Source organism: Seriola dumerili, unplaced genomic scaffold, assembly GCF_002260705.1.
Source record: "Seriola dumerili isolate Sdu_G_001 unplaced genomic scaffold, Sdu_1.0 BDQW01000177.1, whole genome shotgun sequence".
Lineage (NCBI taxonomy): Eukaryota > Metazoa > Chordata > Actinopteri > Carangiformes > Carangidae > Seriola > Seriola dumerili.
In genome coordinates, this window is record NW_019174432.1 from 708,927 (window position 1) to 729,367 (window position 20,441).

General features: G+C 39.1%; 1 protein-coding gene across 1 annotated transcript in view; it reads right to left on the reverse strand.

Moving 5' to 3' along the window:
• Positions 1-2,690: 2,690 nt before the first annotated feature.
• ksr2 (kinase suppressor of ras 2) overlaps positions 2,691-20,441 on the reverse strand; it is a 92,952-nt gene continuing 75,201 nt past the window's right edge. The window contains exons 13-19 of the mRNA XM_022752772.1: positions 16,645-16,693; positions 15,256-15,617; positions 10,452-10,548; positions 10,233-10,366; positions 6,852-6,986; positions 4,075-4,204; positions 2,691-3,078 (exon numbers count right to left, since the gene is read on the reverse strand). Coding sequence (XP_022608493.1) covers positions 2,932-3,078; positions 4,075-4,204; positions 6,852-6,986; positions 10,233-10,366; positions 10,452-10,548; positions 15,256-15,617; positions 16,645-16,693 — 1,054 coding nt within the window. The 3' untranslated portion in view covers positions 2,691-2,931. The remainder of the gene's footprint in view (positions 3,079-4,074; positions 4,205-6,851; positions 6,987-10,232; positions 10,367-10,451; positions 10,549-15,255; positions 15,618-16,644; positions 16,694-20,441) is intronic.

Here is a 20,441-nt window from a genome sequence, read left to right on the forward strand (position 1 = left end):
AATTCCAAAATAGACAGACAGACTCCAAAAAACAGCAGCAGATTGTTTGTATGCATTTTCCAACACTGGCAGATGTGTAAATAATGAGGTGGAAAATGGCTATTTAACATGATTTGATTGTCTCTATTCGACGTGGCTAGAGAGAGTCAAAAGCAGTATACAGCTCGAATGACGCCACAACTTCCAATTCATGATGATATGACTCGGATTTGCTATATCTCTAACACATACATTTAAAATATATTATGATTTACAGTGTGAAGTAGAAAATGGCCTGGGGTTGTCTTCAGTATCCTGATATGTCTTTTTTCTGATATGTTAAAGGGAAAGTTCAGCCAGATTGAAGTTACTTATTTGTTACTTTAACTTTGTAATCCAAGACGTCAATTCACTCTTTAACTTTGTGAAAATAAAATCTTTAAAGATATATATAAAAACAAGAAGGCAAGTTTAAGATTAATTTGTCCTACACAGTCACCTTTTTAGCAGTGTTGTAGTCAGGAGTAGCCAAGACAAGACCAAAGTCTATTTTGTTAAATAAATTAATCAAAAACCAAAGACTGTTATCTCCAAGTCAAAAATAAATAAATAAATAAATAAATCTACAGAATGAAAATTATGCCAATTATCAGAATGGTAAGTGAAATGCATTTTCTGTTTGGAGTGTAAAAGTATAGTTACAGTGCTTCACCAGGCGAACTGTATAACATCTGAAAATGGTGGATATAATCAAAACAAGAATTGCTTAAGTTGCAGGAAGTGACATATGGTCATTGTCTGCTGAACAACTCATACAAAATTCAGTTTTAAAGTTCATTCAGACTGAACACAAAGCATATTTTCCCCTTGCTTCATTTATCTGTGTTAGACAGAGCTAGCTAGCATTACCCACGCCTGTCCTCTTCCTCTTGTCGCAGTAAACTAATTTCATAAAATAAGATGAAAATGTTTTATTTGAATGAACCTACTTTTCCTTAAAGCAAGATTATGTAACTTTACGACAGTTTGATCTGACTGTAGTTTATGGTGGCTAACGTTAGCTAATCCTGACAAACATTAGCTAAACACTGACATTGAGCTTGTGACTCTTCTCCACTTCCTCTTCTCTTGAAATAGTTTGATATATTAATCAAATGCTAAACATAGTGGTAGAAGTTATCTGTCATAACTGTCTCTTGAAGCCGCAGCAACAGTTGCACAGTCTCGCTTTAATTAGCTCCACCTAGACTGAATCCAGCGTTCACGTCCGCCTCTGAACTGCCTCTAAAATTCACTTTGCTTTCAGTCTGAACATCCCTTTATACAGCTTATTTGTAAATTATTAATTAAAGTAATTGAATTAATGATTGGAAAGTTTCTTTGGGTAGCTAGCAATGATTTGGAAGAGTTAATCTTCATTTTTAAACTTCACTCACAATGTGTTGCCTGTTAGATTAAATGTTTTGGAAATATAACGATTCTCAAAAATGCACAGAATGAAGTAAAAGAAAACAAGTTAAACAAAAAATCCAAGATGGGACGAGATTTGAATTTGATGAGTTTCAACTCAAAGTGACTACAACACTGCTTTTAAGCAACTCCGAACAAATTTTAAAAAGCCAAAAACAAACTTGAGGTTTACTTTGACTCAAGAGTTTTTGTTTGCCTTTTTTAAAGGTCATGTGCTCTGTCTTTATGTGTCTAACAGTCACATCATTACTGAGCTAGGAATCCCAAAACTTCTCTTTCCTGTACAGATCCAAAATCACTCTTGTCATCAGACCCAGGCCCGTTGGCAACAGGTCTTTAATCGGTTTCAAACTATTTCATAAAACAGTTTCGTACACTACTCAGAAAGAAACACTTTGTCACTGATTAGGGTCTACAAAGTTCATGTATCGATTGAATTAACTTAAAATTACTGCACTGACTATACAGTTGCTTTAGATTTTTATCAGTATCTATTATATTCTGTATCTATCAATAGCGATTTAAAGTAAATAATATACATTTATTTCTGGGAGGTGGGGGTTGGGGGGCTCAGTGGTAGCATTTCTGAAGGGTAATTAGTTTTGCAACAGTTGACGAGATACATTTCAAGTGTCAGCGTTTTCACAGAACAGCGTCAAGTGAGGGAGTCCTGGTCTGACCAGCGGCTTCTTTTTTCTCCAGAGGCTGTTATTGTTCAAACGTCTCAATTATGTTCAGAGGGAATATTCAAAGCGCAGGCTGATCAGAGAACAGTCTCCCATCAAAGAACCGTGCCAACACATCCCCACACAAACAGAGACGCTGGCTTCTTCACATTCAAATGGTACGGTGTAAATAAGAGGACATTTTTTAAGTTAAATAAAGCTTTTTGAGACAAACATGTAACCTGTACAGACATCCACACAATGAGACCATGAGGTAACACCGACAGAATGGTCTACACAGTTGACAGACATAAGGAATGGCAAAACGATGTCATGAAAATATACAATGCGTGATGTACAACAGTTACATTCATTCAAAACAAAAAGACATGGAGAAAAAAAATCTACATTTGTTCTCAAACGTGTTTTTTTTGTTTTGTTTTTTAAGTCCAGGATGATGTGATCAGTCGAAAGGTACAAGCAAGATAACATCCAGGAAATGAATCAAATATTATGAAGGGAACAAGTCAATATTAAAAGACAAAAAAAAAAAAAGATAAAGGAAAGATATCCCGTATGGTTTAAATCAAACCAAAGAAAATATGAGTCCCGACTGCTCTGAGAAGCTGGACAGTCAATTATCTGTACACACACATGCCAACATTCCATGAAAATACACACAGCACGGGCAGTTTTCATCACTGGGCTGGCTTTTGGATTCAGTGCATTCTTTAAGAGGTGGGTTATTTATGTAGAGTTATGGCGGGTGATTTTTAATAGTTGCTGATTTGTTTGCTTGTTTTGTTTTGTCCCTAACTCATTTGACATACTCAGCTGACTTCCAGAAGTGCCCTGGGTGGGAAAGGCGGCGGTTCCGTTTTGGCAACTTTTCCAGTAAATCTACCAGCTTGGAGAAGCTGGGCCGCTCTTCCTGCTTGTACGCCCAGCAGAGGAGCAGAATGTCCTGGAAAACACCGAGATACCAAGCTGTTAGATGGCACATTTTATCATCTTTAGATGTATCAGAGGGAATGCATAGTTACTGAATAAATAATGAACATTAGTCCCTGGATTTACTTTCTAAAAGGGCCTTTTATTAAAAGATGCACATAAAATAAACTAAAATAGACCAACGTGGAGGCAATTAAGGTACTTCAGGTACAAAAGCAAACTATTTTTGATACCTCGAGCATAGCAGCCTCAGTGTGTGATTGGTAAAGAAAAATGCTTGCAAACATGACCTGTGACCTTTTACGTGTGAGCTGCAAAGATTGGCAGCCACTCAGAGCCTAAGCAAACTGAATTAGCAGGTAAACCTCCAGATCAGTCCGAACAGAGACTGGAGGTTTTTCAAGGAGTAGAGGAGAGGGGTGGAAGAGTTTAGCAAGGTGAACTGAAGGCAACCAAGGACTCATACCATGTTGCACTGTGCATTGCAAAGAAAGGAAAGGCCAATACTACCAGGGGAGAGGCACAGGGGGGTCTGTAAGACTAACTCCAAGCTGACACTCTTTGTAAGAGTAATTTTATGAGGACAACTTCATGCCAGTTTCTTTTATAAACTTAAATCTGTTCTTGAACTAACATATTTTGTTACCTCTGCATCTCACTTTAATCTATCTTTAATTACAATGCTAGCCGGTAAAAATAATTTTCCACGCATATTATAACCACCGTGCAAAATTATTTAATAGTGGCTAAACAGTTATTAATTGTGCACTTTAGAAAGTTTTTTTAACTTGAAATTCACTTATGAGCATTCTTCTGAAAACTTTCCTTGTTACTGAGTATTAAGATCCACTTAAAGAGCACTTCTGTGAATCCAGCCCCAGATTGGTTATTGCCTTTATCACGCACAGCTAGTTTTTCAGTTCATACAACGTGTTTGAGTAAAATGAGTCTACGATTCAAGGGGTGAAACGTGACAAATTAAGAAGCAAGAAGAAGAAAAAAGCCTTACTGATATCTCCTTCCCCATGCCAGTTTGGGCGAGGTTGGGCTTCATCCCGCTGCCAATCTGCCATATGATCACCTCCGCTGGCTGACTTTTGTAAGGCCACTCACGTGCGTGTAACTCGTACCAGATGGTGCTGGGAGGACAGAGGAAGAGAGCGGGTCAGTGCTTTTGACTACCTAGAATAACACTAACGTCTTCAAAACATTACAACACCTATGGAGGGTTCACATCCCGGCCAGTGCTAGCACAGTCAGGCTAATTTTCTCAAACTTAATGGTTTTGATAAGCTTTGATCTAGAATGATGGTTATTTAAGCAAACACAGACGAGTGTTGCCTTGAGCCTCAAGTTTTGAAGAAATTCAAGTTAAAGAAACAACATATCTTTAATTACTGCTCATGCAAAATTACCATACCTCACCCTCCCTGTGCAAATAAGTGGTTGTTTTCATTCCCCTCCTGCACGTCAAGTTTGAGTAGTATAAAAATAGCTTTTTGTCAGTAGTGGGGAGGGGGGATAAAATGACGTCCAATTGTTGATGAATATGTAAAACAGCCATGGGGGTCACCTCTAGGAAACACAAGGGCTAACAGAGCAGCTGGACATTGTGCGCCAGCACTGCACTCTTCCCTTTAAAATAATTTAGTGACGAAACCTCCATATGGGGGACCATCTGAAAATGCAATTGTGTTAGGAGTCAACAGAGCAGGGTCCACGCCCACAAACGAAGCACTAATGGCAGTGGAGGAAGAACAGGAGCCGTGGGGATTTTTAATCAACTTAGGACAAATGTAAAAACAGGCTTAAAAGGAGGAGAGGGAGGACACCTTGGTTTGAGAGCAGAGATCTGTATGCAATAACTACAGGAACAGGTGAAATGATTTGAGTCAAAATGTGTCAAAAGTAACATTTTATATCTGCTTGTAACAGAAATCCTTTTACATACAACATCCTCACCGCTACTGAGTGGCAAACTAACCCACCATCACTGCTCTGAATGGGAAGAGCTACACTCCTAGTGTTTTTGTAAAGGTTATAAGTAGAGGTTATAGGAATCAACAAAGATCCATAAGATATCCTGAACAGTAAGTGGGATTTGGATGTTTCAGTTTGGCCAGAAATTGAGTTTCCTAACACCTGCATGTACTCTATTTCAGCTAGAGAACAGCACAAAACAAAGCTTGAGGGCATACAAGAACTTGGCCGTTTTAAATCAGAATTTGTCAGCAAACTCAAAGTCATGAGGCCTCCAGGACAGTTGAAAGGCAGTCAAGATGGAGTCACTTGGTAGATTCAAAAGGAGTCTAGGCTATGATTTCACCTGAAAATGTAACAAGCCTGACACAAAATGGCAACCACTGTCCATTGTATCTAAGTTTTGGCACTAGGAACCAATTATCTGGTCCAACTGCAGTTATCCATTTGTTTATCTCTCTTTAGCCTTCAGCACTCTGCTTAAACTGTGCAGCTCAGGAGGGACTGACAATGGCAATATCCTTTTCCTTAGATACGATTTTTTGTTGCCCTGAATCTAAAACTCCAGAACCTCCTGTGCAGCTGAGGCTCCATCTGGTAAACACTCGAACCAAACACCAGGTGCAGGGGAAACCCGAAAGTAAAGCCCTCCATAAGACTGATCCTCTGACACAGATTCAATCAGGGAGAAACCACTTCATCTATACATCTTTGTCCCCTACTCATTGATTCACTCCTCCTGCTCCATCAGTCAGTTGACGTCTCCTGGCTCTACCTCTTCTTGCAACTATCCAATCAGTTTAATTTTCAAGAACTACCTCTTGGTTTGTATTATTCGTTCAACAACTGAGCTTCCAAACCTCCAATCAGTCCCTACGATATGTCTTCCAGCTGCCGATGCTTATTTGTGCACCATTTCTACCATAACCAAGGCTTCATTCATAAAGGATGTGTGCCAAGCATAGACTGTATATAAAGATGGACGTAGCCTCCGTATCATCACCCATAGGTTTCTAAAGAGCGGTTTTGAAGCTCAGAGTGGGCTGCTCCGCCATCGCCATCTTGGCAGTGCATGATTCCACCTAGCTACTGGCTAATCCAAAAATGGGAAAAGAGGTGGGGCGCGTGTGGAGCTAAGACTTTGATGAATGCCGGTTTGTAGCAAGGATACACTCACATACCTGTTACTCAAACTGAAATTCACCCCCCATACAGTTGTTACGAAGCAAAAATTAGTGATAGAGACCAAAACCGTTTTTTGTACCGGGCTGTAAACATGTATATTTCTGCTGTAAAGTTGGACATTCTAACATGGGAGTCTATGGGGATTTACGTACTCGCTTTTGGAGCCAAACTCAAGTGGCCATTGGAAGAACTGTCGTTTTTGGCACTTCCGTAGTTGGCCTCATTTTTCAGCCCTGGGGGGGCTTGAGAATATGGGATTGCCCCTGTAATCAGGTAGTGGGGCATATATCAAAATCAGATAATTTTGAAGCAATTAACTTTTGAAATTGTTAATCATGTTCTTATTAAATGGTTATTGCTTGGACATCTGAAGTCTGACAGTAACAAAATTGTTGTTTAAAATATCACAGATTATTACATTATCTCCGTCTTTGTACAGTAAGAAGTGAAAATCCGTATCTATAATGAGATCTGAAAACCAGTGAATGAGGGTTGCCTCTTTGTCATGTGATCTAGACTTTCAGGGACACTGCTCCATAGAAGTAAGAATTTGTTGAATTCACACATATATTTGGGGGTTTGTAAACCCTCTATGTCACTCAGAAGAACAGAAACACTCACCCGAAAGCAAAGACATCTGACTGTTTGGAGAAGGGAAGCTTGTCCTCCTCTGTTTCCGGAGAGAGCTGCTGGATGATTTCTGGGGCCAGGTGACACAGCCAGCCATTGGGGATCCTCAGTTTGTCTTCTCTCCGGCTACAAGAAGAGAAATAGTGGCCATTAAAGATGTTACAATTCTGCATTTTCATAACAGTATCTAGTATAACAATGCAAGATGGGTCAAATGGGGTCTTGATCACAGTCTGTGGTAAACTGTACAATATCAGCTTTGATACATGTCTCTGTAATAAAAGTCTGCTGAGTTGTAAGACCATAATGAAAAGAGAAGAAGAAGATGCAAGCAAGGACATCATTAACTCACACTAATCCCCTGACTAATTAGGAATATCCATCTATGATTCTGGTCTTTAAAGGGGAATTACATTTATTTTTTAAATAATTCTTTACCATCTCATTTTCATACTTTTGGCTACTCATATTATGTTGAATATTCCTGTGTCTTCAAAAGTTAGTTGATATGTTGGATACAATGTTATCAGAGTTGATAGGCTGGATAGTCAGAACTACAAAGAGGAGATGTTAGTTATCAGTAGTCAATGTACTTGTTGAAACAGCTCATTCAGTGTCGAGGCACCACTCACCCGTCGTCAACATAACGATCAACTTATAAGAATCAATACACTGAATTATACTTGAACGTGAAGTAAATTTCAGCTCAATGAAAGCCGCAACATCAACATTGATAAATAAGAATAAGAGGCTACCACCAGCAGCCAGTTAGCTTAGCTTAGCATAAAGACTGGAAACGGGGACACAGCTAGTCTGGGAGGTGGCCACATCCACCTACACGTTTTATTAACAGCTACACAAATAGAAACAATAAAATGACTAGTTGGTTTTACTGGGATATGCATCCTGTATTTATTTCTTGGTAAACTGCAGGTGGGCACAGTGACTGGAGTCTTGTTGTTGTAGTGATGTTGCCAGGCAACCACCTAGGATTAAACAAACAAAATACAACATGCTAATTACCAAGCTTTAGTGACGCTGGTAGGCGTATGTTTGAAATTTGGACAGAGCCAGGCTAGCTGTTCCCCCCCTGTTTCCAGTAATTATGCTAAGCTACGCTGATGAACTCTTGGCTATAGCTCCGTAGTTAACGCACAGATGTGACAGTGGTTATCCATCTTATCATTTTAAGTCTCACCAAGAAGGCAAATAAGACTATTCTGCATTATGTACCTACAATTAAGCAACAGGAGACAGATGAAGATAATGTGCAGGATTTATAGAAAGAGTATGAAACTATTATTTTAGAAATAACTGCCTTAACTTTTTGTGACTGGACACGGTAGATTACTTAAATCTAATTAATAACAATATGATTTGTAAACTACTGTAATATTTTAGACTGATGTTGTGAAATGCTCTGCTAAATGTATGTGAAAAAATATCACAGCTAATATAATCCTGCTGTGCTGAATCTCTGCATGTAGATGTTGTGGGTGTATTCAGACATCTCGCTGTGCTGCTCTCACTGCTCTGTTTCCACAAAGCTCTCACTACCTCCACTGGAAGAGGGTGATGAAAGTCTTGGCATCATGAGGTCAATCTTGAGCGGATACAATATGTGATTACTGGTGTGCTCAGCCATGACATGGTAAATTACAGAAAATATACTCTATTTGTTAGCGCAGTGAGAGCCAATTTATAGCGTTTTGATCATTACCAGAGGATCACTGTTTTCTTTCTATGATATTTCTGTTTGTACTCTGTACTGTCAGCCCCTGCAGAATTTATCTGCTCATCATTGACCTGGTTACTCTTCTCTCCCACTTTCGAACACCTCTTTTCAACACTGTTCATGTTCTTGAGTGGAGAAGTGGGAATTTCCTCCATGGCAACGGTAAAGATGGACAGAAGAGAGAGACAAAAGAGAGGCTGAACAGTTTTCACATAATTTACACCAGTTTAAGTTGCAGGACCACACACTAGTGTAAATTAGGCATGTTACGTGTACGGCACAGACTTACTATTGCACACAAAAGTTCTTGCTTTTCCACTCAATAGTGTAATGTAACACTATAGCTCATTACCGATGATCCACATTGTTTCCTGTCAAAAAATGGGGATGTTGCTACATAATTGCCTCCTGCTGATGCTGTAGTTGCTTTGAAGAATAACGGTAACAAGACTAGGTGAGAAACTAATATATGGCTGGACCGCATCGTAGGCTATTTGCATTCTGCCTAGTGTCAGCTGGTTTCAGCCCTTCATCTGTTTGCTTCTCTCCTAGTCTCTGTGCTCACATATACAGTGTTTTAATATAGCCAAATCCCCAATAAAGCTGTTTCTGTTGTCAGACAAACGGAACAAGCGTGAAATAGCGACTGAAATGCAGTCCATTGAGACTTGTTAACCAGTGATGATGTCTGATGAAATCACCAAACACATAAGGCAAGATCGGCGATTCTTTTCTACGGAGAGTAGCTAAGGTTTGTCCGAGAAGTTGCTAGATTTGTCGTTAGGTGCTTCTTTTGAAAATAAGTTGCTAAAGGGGTCTGAAAAGTTGGATAATCTAGTGGCAAAAGCGCTCAGTTATTAATACTGCTTGCCATTTTGAAAGTAAAAATAGTAAAAACCTAATACTCAACACTCGACCAGCCAACAGGTCGACGGTATAACGGACAAAGACTGCATTCACAGGAGACTGTTGTGGTGAATGGATGGGTCAAACATACGACTTTCACCCAGGAGACTGGGGTTCATGTCCTGCTTGATTTTTGACTTTGTTAACTTATTATTTTCTGTTCTTTTTCACGTTTCCAGTCGCTGTTTGGTTAGGTGTAGACACCAAAACTACCTGGGTTAGGTTGCCTTTCTGACAGAAAACCGTTCTGGCAATAGTGTAACTTCATCACTCAGTCAGTCAGCGATATTCACGTTTATTGTTACGGTCCAGTCAAAAATAGGGACCACTAACAATAACTGACAAGTGTGAATAAGCAGAAAAGCTGATAAAAACTGTGTGGTTAAAAAATTGTAAACATTTGTATTAGTTAAATTATTTTTTCAAAGTCCATAAAGCAACAAAGCAGATATTCAGCGAGAGACTCCGAGCTTTTTTTTGTTTAGTGCTATAGTTACAACAAACTGGTGTTAAAAAAGCTGGCTGTCGCAAAGAATTATTGCATTACTGACATATTGTCTTTTTGTAAATATGTAGAGTATCCACTAGCTACATCCACTGAATTTTGTTGTCCCTGTACCATTTGTGTCAATACTGTTACATACAATAATGTCAGTTTCAAAGAAAAACTCCTGCATTGCACATGGTGAGAAACATTGCTCCTGTCTCTGATGTGCATTGAACATAATTACCTGCCAGCCTGCAGCACCCCAGATATGGTGAAGAGCCCAAAATCGGTGATGACGACTTTGCCATTGTCATAAAATACGTTCTTGGACTTCATGTCTTTGTGTAAGATCCCCTTAGCGTGGAGGTAGCCCATCCCCTGAGGACAGAGAGCGATGTGACTGTTCTGTAATATGATGTGCACTGCTGAGGTGTTCAGGAGAGTCAGCGTTGAGTTGTTTTACCTTGACCATCTCTTGTGCGATCTGTCGGGTCTTGTTAACATCCAGCACAACCTTGGCGTCCCGCACCACAGAATAAAGTGTCCTTCCTTTACACAAGCTGAGAGAAGGAAAAAAAAAACAACAAAGACAGGATTTTAAGTGACTGTGTTGAAAAATATAATAATTTTCTTAACTTCATTTCAGACTCATTACAGGAGAGACTACCCAAAATATAGCAAATTTTACAGACGAAAGCCAGCTGATCAAAACATGGTGATCCCTTATCATCATTTATCATCATTATATTTCATCATTTGTCTAGTAATTTTCTCATTCCCCACATGTTGCCAAATGAATAGGTGGTGACTGGTACCATCCTAGAAAATTAAATACGGAGCAGCATCAATTTGAGCTTGAATGTTGCTTAAAGCTTTTTTCTTTCGCCGCCTTTAACACTTTCAATGTGGGACAACCCGTTCATATCTCACACTGCACTGTGACGGCACTGTAATCTAAATTCTTCTTTTCATTTTTGTTTCATTCAATTTTAACTTAGTTTTAGCCCCTATTTTATTTTAAATCCTATTCATATTCATTCTTTTTTTATATTGCCTTGTGTTTCTTTTTATATCTTGTCATGAGGCATTTTTTAATGCCTTATGTATAGCACATTGTTTGCCTTGTTGTTGGAAGGTGTTATGCAAATTAACTTCAGCAAGGTAATTTATCTGTTTTTCGAATGCAGGCATGTCGGACGAATGGCGGGAAGGAGAAAGCCCCACTAACAACACTCACCCATTGTTTCAACATCGTTACCACACCCTTCATTTAGAAATGAGGTTTAAATTAGCCTCTGTTCTTAAGTTACACATGGGTGTAGCAATATGTTAACATATTAAACCAGAGGAACATGCTGTTAAGGCTGCATAGATCAATTTAAATTTGCTAAATCAATTGTATTGGTGTTTCATTTACACTGAACTGTTAGCAGTGTTGTTTGTTGCCACTGTAGCATCAATTTGTGGACTCTTTCCGGCAAGTGGGAGATATCGTAGCAGTCAGAAAACCTTACAGCTAGGAGGTTGATGTTTTTACTGTCTGTACAATATGATGTAAACCCAGCATAACAATGCAAGAATGCCTCTAATGATGCCACGATAACTTTCAGATTTTTCACCATCTTGTCTCTAGTACAGTTTCTCGGTTCCCACCCACGTACAAATACAAAAAAACAAAATATTACCAAATTTCTAAGTAAACCGCTCCTGGTTTCAGAGTAAACTTCCACAGTATTCAGTGTTTTAGCTTTTCAAACACTCTCGGTGACCCTCTATCTTCACACATTCCTCCACTCACTTCATCAAACCACTCATCTGTTAAAACGTTCGATGTGTTTTTGCCACTTTTAGTTCACAGGTGCAGGACTGTGTCAGTGAGTTAGTGCAGTTTGAGATGTTGTTAGAGGATAAAATGTCATCATTCTCAACTGAAACATGGGCCCAATAATACACAGGTGCCAGGGGGAAGCTGTTACACTGCGGTTCGTGGAGGCGGTGTCATATTTCTGGAGGGGTGCCATCACGACGGCGCATTAATAGACAGCTCTACAACCACCCCCTGCCTCACACCTAAAGCCCTCAACCCTGACTGTGCCATGCAGGTGACCAACAAAGGACCTGAAGCCAACAGTTCATGCATATTCATTCCTAACAACCGCTTGACAGCAGCCGCATTTTTAGTAGCTCTCCTCCCTCTGGGTCTTTTCAACACAGAGATGCAGCTTATGGCTTTAGAGTCACATCAGTTGAAACCTTTACATAAGAAACATCCCATGACAACAATTACCTCTGTACCGCAGACAAACAGACTGTGTATAAGCTGCGCTATAGAGAGAAAGAGGCTGCGTTTCATGGAGTTCAAGATTGTGAAAAGCTAAAAGTCACCTGTAATTGTGCCATATACATTTACATAGGCGTAGATTTCAAGGGGATGCAGGGGACACACTCCCCTCAATATTTAGGATATGTGCATTTGCTCCCCCCACCAATAAAAAACGCTGCAATGTTACACATAGATGCAACAAGATGGGGCAGTTCTTTTTTTTTTCATAACTGAGACTTTTTTTACTCCCAAAATATGAATATATGAATATGAATCACACACACACACACACACATGCACACACGCACGCACGCACGCACACACACATGCACGCACGCACACACGCACTCAGTGTTGTGATCTCAGTCAGGGGTCTCAACCTCTCAGGTTTAACTCTGGAGGAGGAGAAAAAAAATTGTTCAAAAAAGTCTCAAAACCACCACCAGTTGTGCACCACTGGGTTATGTTTTTGGGATTTTATTTTTGGAAGCAGTGTTTGCCAGTTTGCTAACTACTCTAAAGGTAATGTTGCCAATGAGGAGATGTTTGCTAGCAAGCTAAGTTAGCAGTAGACAAGCTAATCCAGCGTCCAAACACAAAAATGAAAACATTTACAGCATAAATTAAAGGTACAAATCGGTGCATTAAAAAAATCACCAATATGAAGGAAATGAAGTGTTTGATGCTCCAAATTTCCAAGGGAACACTTAATTCCCCCTCAATGTTCAAACACAACTTACACCTATGTACATGTATAAAAAACCCAGCCCGACAGACAACCCTGTCTTCTGTATACTCAGCGAAAATCAATCCACAGTCACTTGTGACAAATTAAATAATCGAAGAAAAAAGAAACAATCAATATTTATTATTTCCACTAATGCGGCCTAAAAACCCTCATCCTTAATAAACCTATACGTTCTCATTTTAAAGGTTTGTCATGTTGCACTTTGGGCTTCAAGAGTATGATAATGAACACATGTTTTACTTCAATTTTTTTTTTTTTTTTTTTACTTTATTTCCCTTCTTGTATGACTGTAATATAAGAAACAGAGTATTGGTGGATAACAAAGCCACCTGTTGCACTGACATTTGCTATTATTTTCATCAATCAGCAGGAAGGATTTCTGAGAAGCCGTCAGCTCCCCTGCACGCACAATTTCAGCTGGCATCTATTGCAATCAACCACTCCAATCAATCAGTCAATCATTCAGTCAATCAGTTATTTACAACAAATTTACCACCACTGTGAATGTGATGGGAATGGAGTACATTAGCTTTGTTTCCTGACGCGTTTTTGAAGCTGTGAATTCATGATGGAAATCCCTCACTTTCTTTCTTTTCCTTCTTAATAGAGAATAAAAGAAAAACAAGTTAATTTATTCGAAAAGAGAGGAAACAAAAGAGTAAATTATTATTTTACTGAGACTTCCCTCTTTGTTCACAGCCTGTGTACATGACAGTGGGAGAGTGGCAAATATCCGAACAAGTTCCTTTTGAACATTATTAGCTGTGCCAGTTAATTAAACAAGAGAGTATTCTTTGTGATGGTCCTTAACAGGAACACAGCCTCGTCTTTCTTGTTATAACTGAGAAAATACTCGCTGCAAAAAAAATCTGCGCACTAATCCATGAAATAATTAAAGTTGTTCGTGCAAGTTCGCTGTGACCCTGTACACTTGTATTATCTGCTGTCATCGGCTGTAGTCAAGACAGATACAATATTGCTGTGAGGTGTGGGTGGTTCATCCATTCATTCAACAACAGCGGCGGCCTGTTCTAATCATAACCTCTGCATGCTTCATTGTCAGCCGCTCTAAACTCATTGTCCCAGAGGCGAGTGAGGGGCACAGATCTGTGGTTGATTTAAAATGACTCCCAGGGGACAAAGACTGGATCTGGAGGTCGAGCAACTGCCGACCCACAGAGTAACCACAGAGAGTCCAGAGGTTTGATGTCAACTTTCAGGAGAGTCAGTGGTCAGCGGGAAATGAGTGAGCAACGTGTTCTTTTGTTTATTCTGCATATTTTTCCTGCCTTTTCTCTTAGTTTGGAATACCTAATTACCTATGTGGAAATCTTTGCTAAATTTTGGCTGACACTGGCTGTTTCGGTCATAAACAGTTTCAATGCTTTGGATGAATCCATACTTTTCTTTATGGTTTATGGTGTTGACAAAACACAAAGTTGTGATAACCTCCAGATTCATCCACATTTGCACATGATATCATACAGCTCTACATTAGGTTAAATTATTCATTTTTACACAATTTTATGAATTTCAAATATGTTCTTTATTATTTTTATTTGGATTACAGTATTTCATACTGTTGGTGTACTGATATTTTTCAAGATTTCAGTGTTGTTTATACTAATTATGGTGGCAATAATCAGATGCAATGTAAAAATTAAATCCAACTATCCAAATATATTTAGAAATAACTATACTTACATGTCTTTTAATACATTCTTACAGGATATTCACCCTGATACTGGACAGATTCCACATGAAGCTTTTCCTATGGACACTTTTATTCATATTCCTGCATTACCTTTAAACTCACAATATAATGTTTTTTTATAACTGCAGTTAATGCTTTAAATTTAGTAATGGTTATATTTGCTTTAACTGGGCCTTTACATTATATTTGCTCTCATGTTTTTGTGTGGTTTTTGTGCACTCTGCAGCGAACGCTTCAAAGCTAAAGCTGCGTCCCAATGCCATACTACATAAGCAGGTTTTGAGTATGTAAAGTATTAAGTATACTCAGAAGAAATTGATGGACACTATTGCACACTGGTGTGAGACAGTATTAAATCTTATCATTTAGTTTTCCCTTTGTTCACAGTGTTTTCAATTGTATGTTGATTTCTTACAAACTACCTGCAAAAACAGAATACGATGGATTAGAGGACAATATACACAGTACTAAATAATCTTTACCTGGTGATAATGGCCAGATGTGGTGGACTCATGCAGGCCCCCATGAACAGCACCACATTCTCGTGGCGAGTGTTGCGGTAGGCCATCACCTCGCGCTTGAAGGCCTTCAGCTGGTCCTCGTTGTCGCGCTCGATGTCGATCAGGCGGATGGCGACCTCGCCGTGCCAGCGTCCGTGGAAAACCTTGCCGAAGCGTCCCTTACCGATCATCTCGCCGATCTCCAGCTGCTCGAACGGGATGTCCCACTCCTGCAGGAAGATGCTGGTCTGGCTGGCCTTGCGCGGGAAGTTACGGGCCGACAGGAGTGACAGGTTCATCTCCTCGAACTCATCGCCGGAGTCCTCGTCGTTGCCCTCCTCATTCTGTGTTGAGATAAAATGAACTGTTCTTTCTGGAGCTGTGGGGCTACATTTCATATTTACACAGATTTACAACTTTGGTGATTAAAATTACTCTTATACAACTCAAAGAGTGATGTCAAAATATTCTACCAAGATGTCAAATTCTTCTTTTCTGGCATTCAGCAGCCTGAGGATTATAATCTGCTTAAACCTCCTCCAATCCATATGAAGTAGGAGTTTCAGTAAGAAAAGATCTTCATGTAGTGCAAACAGTTGTGTATCTGTCAACTGTAATGCCTTGTGGTGTGGTGTCATGTCATTTTTATACATTGCAAATGTACATATTCAATATCTTTACTTGACCTCCAAAGTTAAGATAAGTTGCATATACTCCATAAATTAATGTATTTAAAGCTCATCAATAAAGATGTAGTCAGAACTATTAATACGTTCTGACATATGTTTAAAAAAATATACAAAATAAAAATATACTTATATGTTGCCTCTATATAAAGTCACACATATTTCTGTGAAGCTGTGTGCATTAGAATTTTACAGACTGCTGTTTGGGCCATTACCACCTAAAATACAGAGTTACGAAAACGGAAAGCAGCCAGGGGTAGAAAGTGTCTGATTTATTCTGATTTGATTTTAAATATAATGCACTGCAGAAGTGAAAATGACCTATTCAAAGACGCCTGCTGGATTATTATTCGAGGCAATATGCATCACATTTTCTGAGAATACATCACTGTTACAGCAACAGCGATGGCCGATCTGTGAAGCTGCGTCTTTTCCTTCTTGCCGCGTTTGACGCATAACTTTACCTGGAGGCTCCTCGGAGAGCTGAGCCAAATTATGTTAAATGAGAGAACAATGCAAATGACTGTGACAAGTGACAGCGAAAGCCATTTTGTCTTCATTGGGATTCGCAAGTAATTTCACGCTGATAAAAGCGAAAACAACGTAGTTAGTGAATGTAAAAAAAAAAAAACTGACATTCACATGCATTCAAATCGTCACTCGAGAGATTAAAAGAAGGACTCACATCTGATGTAGGTTCAACTTCGATTTGAAGTAAAGGGTTGCCCTCGTTCCTAAAAGCAAGAAGAATAGATGCAGAAATGAATCTATTAGAAAAACAGTGAAGATAAAGCAGGTCTCTTTTCACACAAAACTGATGAGCCTACACTTTCTTTTTTTAATTTTTTGCTCCAGTGATCAGGTTTTCAAACAGTGTTTTGGTTCTTTATTGCTCTAATAAAGTGTGAATGATCCATTTTTTGATCTCCACCATTCTGATAGTGTTGCAGTCTTTACTGATGCCTCCAAAAAAAGATTTCTGCTTGATGTAAGTTGCTTACTTGTGGACTTATTATTGTTTATTTCTTGACCTTTATTGTCTTTGAGTGATTGAAATACCTTTCCTACGTGTTGGCATATACTATTAAACTACTATTAAACCTACAGATCTTTTAAGTAACATTTTTATGAGTAATATAAATTTATTATATTGGATTCTCTTGGCTGATAATTTAACTCATACTCTGTTTCCATAGTGATAGAACTTGACCTGGAGCCCACACCTGGGTTCAGTCAGGGCAAGTCTGTTTGTTTGTGGACTTGGTCTCATGCTGAGAAACCTGATGGGAGATGTAATATCATGGCTGGCCTATATCCAATAAAACTTTTTGGGAACATCAATTCAGTGAACAGGTGTGGAGTTTTATCATTTAAAATGGAATTTATCAAGTTTTAATGTATGGAACAATGTATGTATGATAGCTGCCTTCTCAGCTTAATTGACCCATTGATTGAACCCTGAGTCTGTAAGCACTGCTCGAACTTGGGACTGAACTGTTTGTTGGATGTTGGGTGCACCAGAGCATTTTTACACACTGCAATAAAGCTGCAAAGAAAAATATCTTGATCTCAGCTTTAGGGTTGGATTTTACACACAAACACATACACACATTTATTTTGAATCATAACACACCAACATTATTTTCCTAACGTTGCACACTGGCGACAGAAGCTGATAGTTAAATGTTACCGCTTTGTTTCCAAGTAATCTATCTTCCAGCCTTTATTTGTAGATACGTTTTTTAAATTTCATCACTCTTGTTTATCCTGTTTTTTTTTTGTTGAATCAGTTGACATTTTCTTAGGTAGTATTCTACTCAAACAGGCTGTGGTTGGTATTTTCAAATAACACTGGAAATAATTACTGGACCACAGGCTTTTATGCTGGAGATCAGCTGCAGTGGCCCACAGGTGGAAAAAGCACATTAAACCAAGACTGTTTGACAGATAAATGAATAAAGTGTGAACAGGATGAAATGTAAGAAAAGGCACTCCTAATTACTGCTGGCATTTTCTGACCCTATTTTTTAATTTCACGGTCATTTTATGAACTTTCAAGTGCATTTGCGCCCTCAGTCCCTATTAATTTTTGACCCCGGCATGTACACTGCCACCTACACCGTGGGTGCCAATGGCACGACACAAAAGGAACCTGCTTCCCCTCTTCAACCCATCCTCCTCCGTCCACATAGCTGGCTGTGTAACACCAGCGTGTAACCTCTCACAACCTTTCTGTGGTATATTAACACTGGTTCGCAAAGCAATCCTGGACTCTGGGAAAAGACCACAGGTGAGGCAGCATATAAAATAATATGTGATTCCTGTGGCGCCAAGGGCCCCTACCACCGGTTCGATCTCTGCTCTAATGAGGGGATCCAACCGGGTGCTGGGGTCTGAGACAGGCCCTCATTAACCCTGGGATGAGGCCATTAAGGCCAGAGAAATCTGCCAGCTGCCACTGCAAGAGCATACAAAGATGTGGGAAAGGAGGGACAATAGCATTAATTAAATCAGAAGAACATGGGTTTCACAACCGCGCTCATGTATTCACGAAGAGAGAGAGACTGTGAGAATGACAAAAGGAGAAATCGTGAAATAGTAAAATTGTCCATCTACAGAAATACTAATGAGTAGATGGTTAAAGGTGCAAAGGTGTAAGATGTTTTTTTATGTATATTCTCACCCCTTTTTCAAGAGGTTTCTTCATTATCTCTTTTTGTTTTTTAAATTCAGCTGAATGCATATGGATGGGTGCATGGATGCATGGATGGATGGATGGATGGATGGGTGCATGGATGCATGGATGCATGGATGCATGGATGGATGGATGGATGGATGGATGGATGGATGGATGGATGGATGGATGCATGGATGCATGGATGGATGGATGGATGGCTGCATGGATGGATGCATGGATGGCTGTTTAGGTATATCTCCTCAGCTCTTGAGAAGCCAATAATGTAGTGCTGTTACTGAGTGATCCCAGTGGAGATATATACAGTATCTCAGTGCTCAAGAACATCTCTCTATTTCCCGCAACAGTTTCATGACTCTTTATAACTTACTGACGGTGAGACCTAAAATCACCAAAAAATCATTTTCTAAGGAGATGAGGAAATATGTTTCTGTGATGTTTTGGGTTTAAACTACCATGTTTTGGATGCATGGCGAAACTATACAGTATAAGCCTTGTACATCCTTGAATAGTGAATAGTGAATAAAAATTTGAAAAGAAATCTCATTGTTCCCAAGAGAGTTTATCAGTACGTAATTTTCTTTGACTTTCCTTGACTTTCCAGAAACTCAGTGACCAGAAACCTGCACTCAAGGCTTTATCATAGTCTACACTATTTTCACTCCCACTTACCTTAACAACCCTGGAAAACGAGTGGTCACTGATTAGTTTGTAATCAATGGTATTTGGTCTTTAGAGTCAAATGTTTTCATGTTGTTTCTAATACTTTGCTAATCAAACTGTTTGGAGGTATTTTGGTCCTTTCTGACGCATCTCTACTTATTGGCAAATTAGCACTTACTGGAATAGACACCACTTCATTTTCATTTTTACCGTTGATCTGAAAACTGATGCCTGATAGATGTTTTTTTTCTTTCTTTGATCTTTTAAAAAGATAAAACATGGCCCTTCAAAGATATCCAAATGATTTTGTAGCTAAATGGACATTGAGTCCACTCCCGTACCGACTGTAAAAAAAGAAGTCTGTCAAAGCCACATGGGAGTTGTAATTGTCGAATGCTTGACGACAGAGTAGTTGTTTTAATGGCGAACTGCACAGATTTTACAAGATATGCAAATCTGGACCATGAACAGCTGTTTTTTTTTTTTTATACACATAAATTTAATATACATAAATTAATATATTTGTACAAGGGTCAGTTACATCCCCATGAAAATGACCATCTTGTCTTCACTGAGTTTGCTTGCCTGAGAGATTGCCTGCCCACACAGCTGCAGCTCATTCACAATCAGCCGCAGTGTGTGTCTACAGAGACCAACCTGTCTCCGCCTGATCATCTCTCCTGCTTTGCTGCTTTAAAAAAAAAATAAAATTCCTCCATTGCATTTGTCTCACCCTGTGCGAAACCGGCAGTCGAGCTCTGCAGTTCAATAGCTGAATATAATCTGAACGTACAGAAAATAATCTTTGTCTCATGATAATTATTATGGTAATGAATGTGCCAGTAGTCATCAGACAATCCCCTTCTATTCAAACATAAATTGAGCCAACTGTGATGTATGTTTATTGTCATTTGTTGTTTCTTCTGATTTTTATTATTCTCACACATTGCTTTACATTTTTTTATCTCAAAGCCGGCAGCTGCTAACGGCACTGTGGCACGAAGATATCAAAAACAGCTTATATTAAATTCAAATACATCACTAACATTTGCAGCCCCGTGTCCTTTACCTTCATTTAGACTCTTAACTCGTACCCTTTGTCTTTCTCTGCCTGGGAACCTTTT